Raw genomic sequence first — 13,549 nt, 5'->3', positions numbered from 1 at the left:
CCAGAAACATAGTTTCAAACAGTCACCACACCACTACAGCATAAACTGCCTGAAGCTCCTGGGAAAAATGGAACCATGGACCAGTATGATGCAGCGTATGAGACTTTTGCTCAAATCTTTCCATTCATGGCTCGCATCTGCATATTCCCAGGCTGACACCATTCAGATGCAGACATTGTAGTTCTCTGATTGCCTCTCCCCATTGGTGGCTACACCTGCTGGTGGTGTGTGCAGAAGTCCTATTCTCAAGATTCCAAGCATCGGTGTGTCTCATCACAGACATTTCAATTTTGGGATGGGGCGCTCACTTACAGTCCCTCAAAGCTCAAGGTGTCTGGTCTCTGGAAGAGCTCTTGCTACCCATCAACATTTGGGAGCTCAGGGCAGTTCACCTGATTCACCAGGTGTTTCATTCTTATGTGGTGGGCAAGTTTGTGTCATTTCTCACAGACAACACAACAGCATTTTGTGTCAGCTGGAAGGGAGGAGCATGCTGCTTTCATGTATGCCAGTAGGCACTTCACTTGTGAAAATTCTGCATAGCCCACTCAGTTCAACTTGAGGCCTCCTATCCACTGGGATTGCAGAACAAGCTATCGGATAAACTCAGCAGATCCTTCTGCAAACACAAGTGGTCCATTCGTCTAGATGTTGTGAAAGCCATTTTCCAGAAGTGGGAAACTTAGCAGTGAAACGCTATTGGGAGAATCTCCTTCTCCCTTGGATGGGTCATCTCGTCCACACATTTTTTCCCACTTGTGTTATACACAAAGTCTTGATGAGGATCAGAAGGGAGAAAGTGAATATCATCCTGGTAGTCCCACCAGCAATGGTTTGCTGTATTCCTAGACATCTCGGGAGAAACACCGATCCATTTACTCCAGGGGCTGTCAGTAGGTGGCCTACAGGCCAGACACAGTTTGCCGGGTTAGCCAGATGATTTATTTACCTGTGTCCCCTCAGGTACAACTGCTCATTGCTCCATTGATTGTGGATCACTGTTCCCAGCCAATGGGATCTGTGGGAAGTGGCATGGACTGGGCCACCACTTCCTGGTGCCCCCATTGGCTGGGAATGGCTATGAGCAGCTGTTCCTGTGGAAGTGCAAGTGACTAATTGTCTGTCTGAAGACCTGCTGGGGGCTAATTTGGATGAACAGCATTCAGCCTATGAACCAGTTACTGCCCAACACTGGTCTGCGCTGTTTCCAGACCTGATCTGCCAAGACCGTGTCTGACTGTATACCCAAATCTCAAGTCTCTCCATCTCTCTGGGTCCATGTGGTCCTCCATGGCAGAGATGCACTCCATTGTATCTGGAGTGGCCCAGGAGCACCACAAGCAAGGGCTCTCCAGCATGGCGGGACCAGCTCCTGTCTGCAGCAGTGGGGCCATCCTAGCCCAGCCAGGATAGAGTAGCTGCTGTCCTGCTGCCCCTCCACCCCCCATTTAATCAGTTAATGGGTTAAACTTAACATTTAACGGTTGAATTAAATGGGATTTTACATCCCTAATGCCAACAGAAAAGAAACAGAAGCTTCTCTCACTGGGGCTATGTCCAGAATGCAGGCTTCTGTCAACAAAACTTCAAAACCGAGCAGATTGCACTACGGGTGTGAGAGTCCAGGGTTCAACAGAGCCAATCTTCTAGGTACCAGTGGGCAAAAAACTTTCTGGTGGAAATGCTTGGAGTGAGCACACACCCATGTTGGAATGGATGAACAACCTATCTCAAAGAACATTAGTCATGAAATATTAGCAACCGATTTTTTTTTAACTCTGAGAATTGTAGAAATGCATGTCAGAAATCCCACGTGTTTGTACTTAACTGTGTCAAAATGATTCTTTGCAGCTTTGTTTATATATGTATGTGTTATATTGTAAGTCTAACCCTAAAAGTGCTACAACAGCAGTGCCACTATATTGCTTCTGGTGAAGATGCTCCAGGCTGATGAGAGAGAGAGAGCTTTCTTGTTTGCTTAACTATTCCATCTCCTGTGAGATTCAGTAGCTATAGTGTTATCTACACTGATATTTACGTTAATATAGCTTATGTTGCTCAAGGTATAGATTATACACACCCCGTGAATAATGTCAATTTTACCAAGGTAAGTTCTAGTGTAGGCAACATTACAATGTAGAGTCCCAGACAGAATAGAGAATGGAGACAAGTTTTCATTTAATAAAGGCTTTGATCTAACTGAATTACTTATGTGAAGCTAAGTGTGTGTCCATTCAAAAATAGAAGCTAGTCACATCTGTGAAGCATATTTATTTAATAAGATTAGCTGTTTATGTGAGTAAGTGGATGATTGTCTTTTCATTTTTTATTGGCTATTGCTAAGGGAGGATCACCTCATAGGTTCTGTGGAAGGCGGGTATGTTTCAAAATATTGTGTGACCATTCTCTTTGAGCTTTTTTATTTTTCTTGTATTGAAGACTTTTCTGATTGTTTAAAATCATTTTAAATTTTTCTTTTTTTTTGTAAGGTTTTGCTAGATTTTTTGTGTTCTTGTTGATGTGGGGGTTTGATATTTTTTGTTTTAATTTCAGAGCTTTTAGCAAACTGACATATTTCTGCTGAACTAATATTTGGCATGATTATACATTTCACTTAAAATTTTCATTTGTTGATATAAATACGTAGCTTTTGCTTGTAATGCTTCAGTTTGGAAAAAAAACTAACACTTTTTAAAAGCTTTTCTGTGTGCTCTTGTTTGTGCTAGCATATGCGATATTTTGTGGCTGTAGATCTCATTTCAATAAAAAGAAATCTGAAAAATGAGATTATAAAAGATCAAGACAATGCCGAACATCTGCAGCATTTCATAGTGAGAGTTTGTTTTATTATGTATCTTATTTTATTAACACATAGCTTTATAATACTTAATGAAGAATCACGTCATAAAAAGGGGTTGTGTAAGATTGTGTCTTTAGAGATTGAGCATGTGGATTATTAGGTGAGTATTATTCACTGTGATAATGTTCTACTACCAAGAGCTTTGTGCTTGAAATGCCTTTAGCTACGTTTCTCATTTTTCTACAGCATCAAAAAGCCCTATGGGTATGTAAAGAGGCAACCGTTGCTGAAAGAGTTTCAGGATTTTATAAATTGTTCTACATATGTATAAGATTATGTATCTAATTAGCGCACTTAAATAGTAATGTCTGGTCATTGTTATTTAACATAACATTAATGTTTCGTATTCAGAAAAACACAGAGTAAATTTGCAAAGTACTTTATTTCTTTATACATTGAAGTGCAGAAGAATTTCCTGTAGAGATGTAGAGTTTCTTAGTGAAATTTAATTGGTAAGATGTGTCAGTATTAAGGTATTTTAAAGAAGGTTAGATTTTCTGGAGTAGGGTTTACCTTATTTCAATTTGCTAAATAGAGGACATTGCTGGAGAGGCAGGAAGGGGGATATAGTTTGATGCTGGAGGGGTATTGGGTGTGTACTGAGAGAGGGGATGTTTAGAAGGGTGCTGAAGGGAGTATGTGTGGCCTTACTGTCGAGGTGGTGGGGAGTGCCATGTTCCCTGTCTCTGTGGAAGGGCAGGAGGTGCAAGCCTGGGATGTGGTGTCAGCCCATCAGTCAGTGCCTTCCTGTGGACCTATTCTCCTTCCTAGGCCAGGGAGCTGGGGCCTGGCCCTGTCACTCTTCCCATCTTGGCCCTGCATACCTATGGTGTGGCATGCAATCCAGCCAAGAGGCATTTGACAGCTCTGCTTACTTGGCAGACCAGAATGAAGCAGGCAGGATGCAGCAGATGTAGGGAAGGACCAACTGGGGCACAGAATTTTTTTTTTAAACTGAGTTGCCAAGTCTGGTCCACAAGAAGAAAGAAACAGGATATTTCCTTTTTATTTTAAAAATCTGCCCAGATGGAGATCAGTGGGCCAAAAAAGAGGTCAGGACTGGGAAAACTTGGATGTATGGTAACCCTAATCTGGACATTTCCAGAGTTTTAATGGACCATATTGTTGTGTTTTTTACTCAAGTAATCTTAACTTCAAAATAACAAAGATTTTGATGAAGGGATAATCTTCATTGCAATTCTGCTGTGAAAATATTCTGTTTTGTATAATCCTATCTATATACACATTATTTTTATATTAATATATTTTCAGTGAGAGCAGTATATTCACAGGCACACTTCATAATCCAGAATGATTGTAGTAAGCAGGACAACCACTTATCAAGGGTGTGGCCAAGTTTCCTCTGGTCCCATAAAATTTATTTACAGTGTTTTGTGCCGTTACTTAGCTGTACAAAACACTGTTAGCTCTCAGTGTTTTGTGCTGTTACTTAGCTGTAACTTACATCTAAATGTCTTCTAAGAACCCAATAAGCAGTGGAAGTGTTGGTAATGTTCTAGAAAATATTGACCTCCCATGGTCTGGCAAATTCTCTCATCCGTCACTGGTCAGGTCCCGAAGGTGCCAGACGAGAGGTTTAAACTTTAGTTTCTGTGCTGTCCTAGGCAACATACATGCCCACTAGTTTCAGGTGTGTTTACTTCAACCCATGTCGCTGCAGCTACATGATTGGTCGTTATGCTAGCTGTCTTTGAGTTTGCGCAAGTATGTGTGTGTAAGCAGGGGACTCACACCTATAGTTCCTATTATAGACAGTCTCAGGCCTTAAGGGGTAATATAGTGATAGCGTGAAGCATTATGAGCAAAATGATCAGTATTCTCAATTGGTTAGCTTGTTCTTTTGTAAAGTTAATTATAGCCCTATTGGTGTTCCCAAAATATGGAGATATTAGGGGTGGGAGGAAAGTGTTGCCATTGCCATTGTCAAATAACAGGGGAAGGAACTATTAAAGTATTATAAAATAGCGGTTACTGTGAGACCCGTATTTGGCAGGTTTGTACAGTGAAAAATACACTTCAAAATTTTGAAGTACTGTACAAACTAATACATATAGTTGTGGATGGTGTAGTATGTTGTATTGATAAAATAATTGGCAAAGGGCACCCTTCGTTTTTTGGCTTACAAGTGAAATGAAACTTCTTCAATGTTATAAGAGCTGAATGAGACATCACTCTTAGCAAAATAAGAATATGTGAGAAAACTGAGGGTCCCAGGATGCAGTTACAAAAGAATTAGGAAGAAGGGTGCTTTTGAAAGTGGAGTTTCCTTTCAAATGATCCCCATCTACATGGTTGTTTTGGCTTTCTAAAATAGCTCTTTTGGAAGCAAGATCCCATGGGCCTATGCAAATGAGGTGCAAGATATTTAAATCCATGCCTCATTTGCATTTTTGATTGGCCTCATTTGCACGCCCCTTCTGAAAGGAGGGGCAGCGTAGACATAGCTTAAGTGGCTCCAAGGTTTGAACTTCAATCTTTACAGGAACTAATTGGAAGCTCATTGTAGTAGAGGGAAAGCTTTACGCTCTCTGAAACCTCTGGATCAGTCCTTAAAAAAGGAAGACTATAAAAATTCTTGGTACTGAGTTTAAAGTTTAGCTTCTCTTGGACAGTAGGTTGTCTTTTTTTTTAAATGCTACTTATTGTTTTAGGAGATTGGATAGTCTCTGTTTAAGCTGCAGCTTTTCAGTTAATTCGAATCTGAGTGGAGTGCTTAATTTAGGCATTCACTTTAAAGTGTATGGAAGCAGCAACTAATAAAATTATAGTACAGGAGGGTCTCAAGATTCGCGAATTTAGTGTTCGTGGGTTCAATTATTTGCAAGTGGCTGCTTCCCTCGGTGCCCCAAGCAGGAGCACTGGCAGCTGCCGCTTGCCCCGGGCAGGAGTGCCGACAGCCGTCACTTCTCCCAGGGCTCCAGGCAGGAGTCATATTTGTGAAATTTAACATTTGTGAGGGTTTTCAACATGGAACCCTTGCAAATGTTGAGACCCTACTGTGTTCTTTTTTATTTTTTTTACACTTAATCAGCAGTTAAAAATTGTATAAAATATGTATTGCATGACTTATTTTCTTTCCTCTCTGTGTGTGGAATTGGCATATGGAAACCCATCTCCTTTCCCTCATAAGTATATTATATTTCAGTATGTATTTATGTCTATTAAATTAAATCTGTGTATCTCTGGGACCAACTCATTTGAATGTGAGGAATTCATTTTACAGCACATACTCTGTGGAGAAGCCCTTAAAGTTGTTTCTTTTGAGAAGGTGGTCTGGAAGTGGAGGGGGAGTTGTTGCTGGTTTGTTCCCCCCCATTTTTGCTGTGGATAGTTTAAAAAAATGTGTCTTAGAAAGGTGCTTTTGAAGATTTTAGAGTGATTGGCAATAATGGAAATTTCTTAATCTAATAAAGAATAGTCTAATAATCCGACTTCAAAATTTTTATCACTTTTATTCTGAAGATAAATAACTTTTGTTATATCTAGAACCATTGGTATGCCAGACTTTTACTCTTTCTTGGCATTTACTTTCTATACGTTTTACATCATGAGACACTCCTCATGCCTGCAAGAGCAAAAATCAGTTCCAGTCAAAATATGGATCTCAAACTACCTTCAGTTGTAGCAACCAGCATTAGAAAGTGTAGAAGCTTAAGTAAGTTTTATATATTTTCATTTCATTCTGTGTCCTTTTAACAAAAAATGGCTAATACAGGCTTTGCAAAGTCAGTATGTTTGTAAGATGATTTGAGTGGTTGATTAACATTCATATTGAAATACAACTCTATGGGGGAAAATGTTTTGTTTCTTAGAATACTTTCACTAATGCAACATTCGTTGGATGCTTGAAAGGCATACAAATGATATAGTGCACAGTAAGTTTAAAATAAACGTTTTGCCTAGTGTTAGGCTATGTCTACACTAGAGCGATCTGTTGACAAACGTTCTTCTGACAGAACTTTATGTTGACAGATTGTGGCCAGACTGCAAAGCAGATAGAAAGAGTGACCTGCTCTGTCGACAGACAGTGGCTGGACTCCTTGGTCTCTCTCTCGACAAAACAGCCAGCTGGAAGCAAAGCAGACACAGCTGCCCGGTGTCCTGGAAGCCCTGCCTGCCGACAGAAAGCCCCTTGAAATGGCCAGACTGGCTTTCTGTCGACAGAGGCATTCTGCCTCATGCGGAAGCAGCAGAAGGCGGTCGACAAAAGTGACGCGTTCTGTTGATTTAGTGGTGATCCTTTGGAATGTGAATGCTCCATGGCTTTTGTCAGCGAAGCTCTCTATTGTAGACATAGCCTTAATGTTTTGTATTTCAAGGAGTATAATCAATTATTGCATGTTGACTGGCAGACAGCAGTGTTTTACGGATGGTCACCTTGTGTTTGTTTTTAATCCTAACAGGAATTTCCTTTCTTTACTTTGACGGCTTTTCCACCTGGCTTCCTTGTCCATGTTGGTGGTGTTGTCAGTGCACGTTCTGTGAAGCTTTTGGACCGCATTCATAATCCTGGTATGTTAACTAAACAACTCTTTCCACAGTCATATCTCATTATGAACTTGGATTTCTGTTTTGTTTTTTTTTAATTAAAAATGTACTAAAACAACATCTTAGTTTGCCAGATAGGAATGAGAATTTGAAAAATATTAGGTAGAAAAAAAACTTTAGCAATTTCTCCTTAATGTTTTTGGTGAAATAAATCAGTAAGGGACTGTGAGCCTAATAATGTAGAACCAAAATTAATGCCTTTGGGTTTTGAAGGTGTGTGTCAATTTTTGGCCAATGTTTAATATTAACTTTGCAGTTCTGAAGTGAAACTGTTTACATGAAAGCAGATGAAATTATTTATGCTTTAATTAATTTCCAGCAGTTTTTTAAATGTTTAGGAAGTGGCCACAAAGTTTAGCTCATCCAGTGTTTTTGACTTTCAAGTGCTATAAATGGAAACAGCTTTTAGTTTGCTGCAAGTAGAAAAATCAAAGCAGCTTTCTGTAAATAAATTTTCCCTGGAAACTCCAGTGCTAATGCATTTTACATACTCTAATTCTGGAATCAGAGTTAAGCAGTTATTGGCTATTAGTACTCCCTCTTGCTTATTATTCACTGAATCAAAAGGGAAATAAACCCAAAAATACAAGATTTGAGTTGTTCAATCCCTCTGAAGCACAGACAGATTAAAGAAAAGTAGCATCTACTGTGGTTTTGCATTCACTAGCCCAGGAATAATAAGCTTTAAATTTTTCTGCAAATGCATCATTTTCAAGTATCATCAGTCTTTTTTTTTTTTCCTTTCTTTTGTTAATCTCCCCTCTCAGTGCCTCCTGTACTACCTCTGATTTCTCCAAAGGGGTCTAGTTAACTTCAAGGTATTGGTTTTAGACTCCATAATATGTGAGGGGCAATGTGAAACAAAATCCAAGAGTCACATAAATGTAAGAAGACTATTTTTGAGGGTTTTTTAAAGTGACTGAATACACACATTTTCTTTTTTCTGCCTGTGATCCTCTAAGGGTTTGTTTTATTCCTGTGTCTGTAATAGAAGATAAAAAGAAATATCTTAATGCATTGGAGGATAAATAGACTTAATTTTTATATGACCTCAATTCTCCTGACTTGCAGTTAGCTTGAGGCATTAAACACATACTTTAAACATACTAATAAATCTTTGGTTATTTTACAGTATAATAAATAATCAGTGTAGCATTCCCTTTTTAATACTTGCGTCTGTTCTAAGCCTGCATTAAAGCAAAAAAGCGTTCTTGGAAGGGATAGGGCGTTATCAATTACATTCTGATATTTTCCGAAATAACTTCTTGCACTGTGCACATTTCTTTCTTTCTTTTTCTTTTTTTTTTTTTTTGGATGAATATTTGATAAACTAAAAAAGCAGGATAAAAACTAATGGTAGATGCAGATGCATATGTTTATTAAATAGTACCTCTTTACATACTTGAATGGGTCTAGCAATTTCTGTTAAAGAATTTTGATGGCTTCTGCAAGTGAATGTAGGATTCATGATCCCTCAAATTCAGTATCATGCCAGAGAGAGAGAGAGAGAGAGAGAGAGAGAACAATTCAGGAACTCCACTAACTTGTGTGGGAACTCTCTTAACCAGCTTTTGAGTCAGATCATGTTTTGTGTAAAATGTTATATTTCTCATAAGAAACACACAAACTGCCAAGTAATTAGGAAAATGTAGAAAAAAAAAAAAGAAAAATTTCAAGGATTGTTTGAAAACAAAGAAAAAATTCTGATGAGTGCTATATAGTGTGCACTTAATCATGCTGAGTGCTATAGCATGCTCCTTACTTTCTTCTCTCTCTATTTCAACCTCTTATTAACTCTGCTGTCTGTGTCTTTCCAGTTGCTGTGGAGTGGTGGTGTCAATTGTTTTCTTGTTGGTAGTTTTCCCTTCCCCCCTCTCCCCACTATTCTGCTCCTATAACTGATCTACTAATTTGCTGTTTTGAACTCAGCCTTTGTCGGAATTATGGGTAACACAAGATCATACAAACTGCTAGACTGGAATAGTTTCAATTCAGGTATTTTATTAGTCATTCAGTACTACATATGCTGACAGAAATTATGGCAGCTCAGTGAAGTTCCTAGAAATGTTTTTGATCGTTAATTAGGTTAATATTTCAAATTTAAATCTATTTAGCCATCAAATAAATCACTGTCTACTTGTCAATATTCTTTAAAAAGGTTTTATATATATTGTCTAAATGAAAAACAATATTTTATTAAAATAGTACTGCTAGAAATATTTAATGTCAGCCTGAAAAATTTCTTCAGTTGATTTGAGTGTCTTTCGATTTAATGCCAAATCAAATAATAGACAGTGTTTTTTGGGGAAGGAGAGTAGACTGTCTGCACAATCATTTCTAAGCTGATCCAGCACTCCTTAAAAAGAAGTAACTTCAGAAAACTTCCCTGTTGTATGAGTATGTTTGCTTAAAAGAGATCTAAAATAAGAGACCTTGAGGACAAACTCATTACTTGGAAACAAAAGGGTAGGGAGCAGTCCAATGTGTGTTGGCTTTATGTCTTTTTATGTAAACACTTTAAGCTGATATTCCTGATGCTAAATGTTGGAATTTTTAATAAATCCAAAATAAAAAGTTTTATTGTTTTGTAACTATAGGCCCAGATTCTGCCAGGTCTGTACAGGGGTGTGTAGTGGGAGGAAGAGTAGCTTTCACAAGAGCCAAGCAAAATACCAGTCCCTGTGCTGGGGAACTGTAGGGATTATTCATTTCATATTCTCGTGGAGGCATAAAATGCCATGGAGGGAGCAAAACTGTAGCTTTTCCACCTCATACACAGGACAGCAGAGGCTGCCCGCTTCTTTGATTTGTAGAATGGGCCACATAAAAGGGTGTAGTGGTGGGCATGCAACCTCCGAAGATCTGGGAGTTTGAGGGAAATATTTTACCTCTTGTTGCTACAGATAAGGTGGTTGTGCAGCTCTATGCCGTTCCTTGTTATGGGCTGTGCCTACATAGTATAATCTAGTCTGTTAATATCAGTGGACCTGCAATATTTCCACACTACTAAATGATGGCGAGCTCCACAGAAGAAGAGGAAGAGTTCAGTACTGTAGAGGAAGCGCTACCCAATAACTGAAGAAAATCAGTTAGGTACTGTAGGATCAGAGCTCTGACAGGAGTGGATCTAAGACACTTAGATCCAGTGAGCTGGGTTGATACATCATGTCAAAGACAGTTCTGAGGGCAGACTGAATGAGCAGGAAGAAGAATCGTCATCAAGTGAAAGGAAGTTGTCGATTAGAGATCACTTGCTATTACACATCTTTTTGTTTGTTTTTAGTTTTTATTCATTTGTTAACACACTTTGACACACATTTCATCTTCCCCTTCAGGGGATTACTCCAACAGAATCTCTTTAGATCCAGTGACCTGCGAGACAGACAAAAGGAGAAAATCATGTTAGAAAAAAACCTGGGGGCCCCTTGAGCTTCCTACTGTCCTCATAGCTCCAAAACACCCTTTTACATACTTACTTTTGAGGTTTGAAAATCCTCTGGAAGCCTTGTTTTATATTTGAGATGATGTGGGGGATCATGTTGCCATGTGGTGTTCCAGGATGACAATGAAAAATTCAGTACAACTGAAAATGGCTTAACATGTTTATAGCTGTCTAATGCAGTCAAACATCAGAACACGTAGCAGAGGCAAGATTTTAAGTATGAGCTCTTATCTCATAGCCTTTTCCTTTAAAATCTTTCTGATGTGAGCTGTAATATTTGTGTGTGCTGGTGTGGCTATTCAGAGATAAGGCATCTGTCAGAGGGCTGTGTGGCTGGAGTGAATAATAAAAATCCTTCCTATAACTGAATGGACCTTTGGCTGTCCATAATTAATTAGTAAACTTTGTGGTTTTTAACATTTTTTATAATATTTAACAAAAACTATAATTTTCTACAGATATATTTTGAAGGAGTGAATGTTTCCTTCCATTTTTATGGTGAATGACTAGGGATGTAAACATAAGCATCAATCTTACCAGTTTTGGTCAACAGTTAATTATGAAACTCTGCTGAAGGTTGGAGCCCAGATCTCTGCTGCCATCTTGGTCATGGTGGGGGCTGGCAATGGAGTCCTGTGTGTGGCAGCAGGGCCTCTGCATAAAACATGGGGATACTGCAGCATCCCCTCTATCTTTTACTTTTCATTTAAATGTGTAACTGATAACTTTTTAATTGTTTACACAGTTCCTTTTTAACAGCTATTTACATCCCTACTAATGACAATGTTGTCAGTGTTTATTTGTACATCACCTATACGCTGCAATTAATGAGATGATGTATTACTTTGGAAATCTTCATTACTCCTTTCAGATAGTTTTGATGCAGTGACTAGATTATCTGGCAGATGTTAGTCATTTGTTTAATTACATTGTTTGCTTATATTCAAAGTGTAGAATTCAGTAGACAGTGACTAAAAAAGAGAACGTGTATTTGGTTTTAAATATTGTGTAAAGTGAATCTGTTATGAGATAAAATTTGCTTAAATTAAAGTTTTGCATAAATTCTTGAGGAGTCAAATTCTCTTGTTCATCAGTAAACGCTGTTGTAAAGTCAGTGTAGTTGCATCACTTATAGCAAAGATTACAGTTTTGTGTTTGTATAATTTAATTGAAAAAGTGGCAAATCACTGTTGTCCCAGTATTGCACGAAATCACTGTTGGTACACATGGACATTTTAGTTTTGGAAACATGAGGACTTATCAAAGCCTGTTGAAGTCCATGTAAATTCCTCCTTGACTTCATTGGGTTTTGGATCAGACCTAAAATAATAGAGGATGAAGAGGCAATTATGGAAATATATGCAAGCCTCAGAGCGGCAACTACAAAAGAACTCAAATGGGCGCAAAAGAAATATTGAATACAAACCTTAGAAAACTTCAGGAAAGTACAGCTAAATGTGTCGTAGAAACTGCCCCCGGGCAGTTCCCTTACATAGATAGAACTGAGATGGGAGATAACCTAAGATCTAATTGACCTTGGCAGCACTACAAAAAGACTCATAGCAAATATTAATGAACCTTGAATAGTTTTTCCAATCCATTAGACATAACATGTTTTCCTTTCATGTGTTTATCTGTCTATCTGTTGTTTCTGCTTGATCTGTATTTTCTTTTAAAACAAATATATTTGTAATGCACAGTGCAAGGTCATTTCCATTCCAGATTTATCTTACAATATTTGTCACACCATAAATTTTTCTAAAGATACTGTAGTTATACCAGCTTGCATTCCTTGTCTTTTGATAGATTTGTGGTTAAGATGCTATTAAATAATGTAATGCTGACTTTATGCAGTGATACTTCATTCAGTATTGTTGAAGAACTGCAAAGCTGTATCTACAATACAAAGTTTTGTCAACAGGAGAGGCCTTCTGTCAACAAAACTAGGGAACGTCCACACTAAAAATTTGTTCTGTCCAGAATCTGTCAACAGAACACAATCTTTTTCACTTCAGAGCTTTGTCTTAAAAGTTTGAGGCATAGGACCTCTGTTGACAGATTCTGTCAACAAAAAATAGTGTAGATGTTGACAGAGAGGGCTTCAGTTCACTGGGCTGCCCTGTTGTTAGAGCTTCCGGTTGGCTGTTCTGTCGACAGATGGCTGGGTAGTCTGGCTGTTCTCTGTTGAGAGAGGGCATTGATGGGAGATCCTCTGTTAGGTATGGACGTGTTCTGTAGACAGAATTTGTGTGCAATTCTACGTACAGTCTTCATAAAAGAGTTTTAGGATTACATGTTTCTGATTCTTGTCCCAAACCCATTTGCTGTGTTAAACCTGTCAGGTGACACACCCTGTGGATAGGAGGAAGGAATAGCTGAGATATAGCTTTACCTAAGTAAGGTTTGATACTGTGTCATGTGATCTGATAAGCAAACTAGGAAAATACAACTTAGGTAAACAGTAGGGTGGGTGAATGTCTGGTTGGAAAACCATACGCGTACTCATAAATGATTCACAATAGGGAAATAAATATGTAACCAGTTAACCAGTAAGCATGATGCTCATCAGTTTCTGTTAACAGTTAAACTCAGCCTAGTGTCCTTGCTGCAGGGCCAGCAGCTGAGATCCCAGCTACACCAGAATTCTGGGACTACAGGGCTGGCAGCTGGGATCTGCA

The 13,549-nt window shown here is 38.6% G+C and overlaps 1 protein-coding gene across 13 annotated transcripts in view; it reads left to right on the top strand.

Moving 5' to 3' along the window:
- Positions 1 to 13,549, top strand: part of C2CD5 (C2 calcium dependent domain containing 5) — a 118,528-nt gene that overhangs the window by 46,481 nt on the left and 58,498 nt on the right. For all 13 annotated transcript variants that reach the window (XM_075004694.1, XM_075004674.1, XM_075004663.1 and 10 more), the window contains one exon: positions 7,285 to 7,393. In XM_075004694.1, coding sequence (XP_074860795.1) covers positions 7,285 to 7,393 — 109 coding nt within the window. The remainder of the gene's footprint in view (positions 1 to 7,284; positions 7,394 to 13,549) is intronic.

The sequence above is a fragment of the Carettochelys insculpta genome, chromosome 1 (assembly GCF_033958435.1).
Source record: "Carettochelys insculpta isolate YL-2023 chromosome 1, ASM3395843v1, whole genome shotgun sequence".
Lineage (NCBI taxonomy): Eukaryota > Metazoa > Chordata > Testudines > Carettochelyidae > Carettochelys > Carettochelys insculpta.
This window is presented reverse-complemented; position numbering and strand designations above follow the sequence as displayed.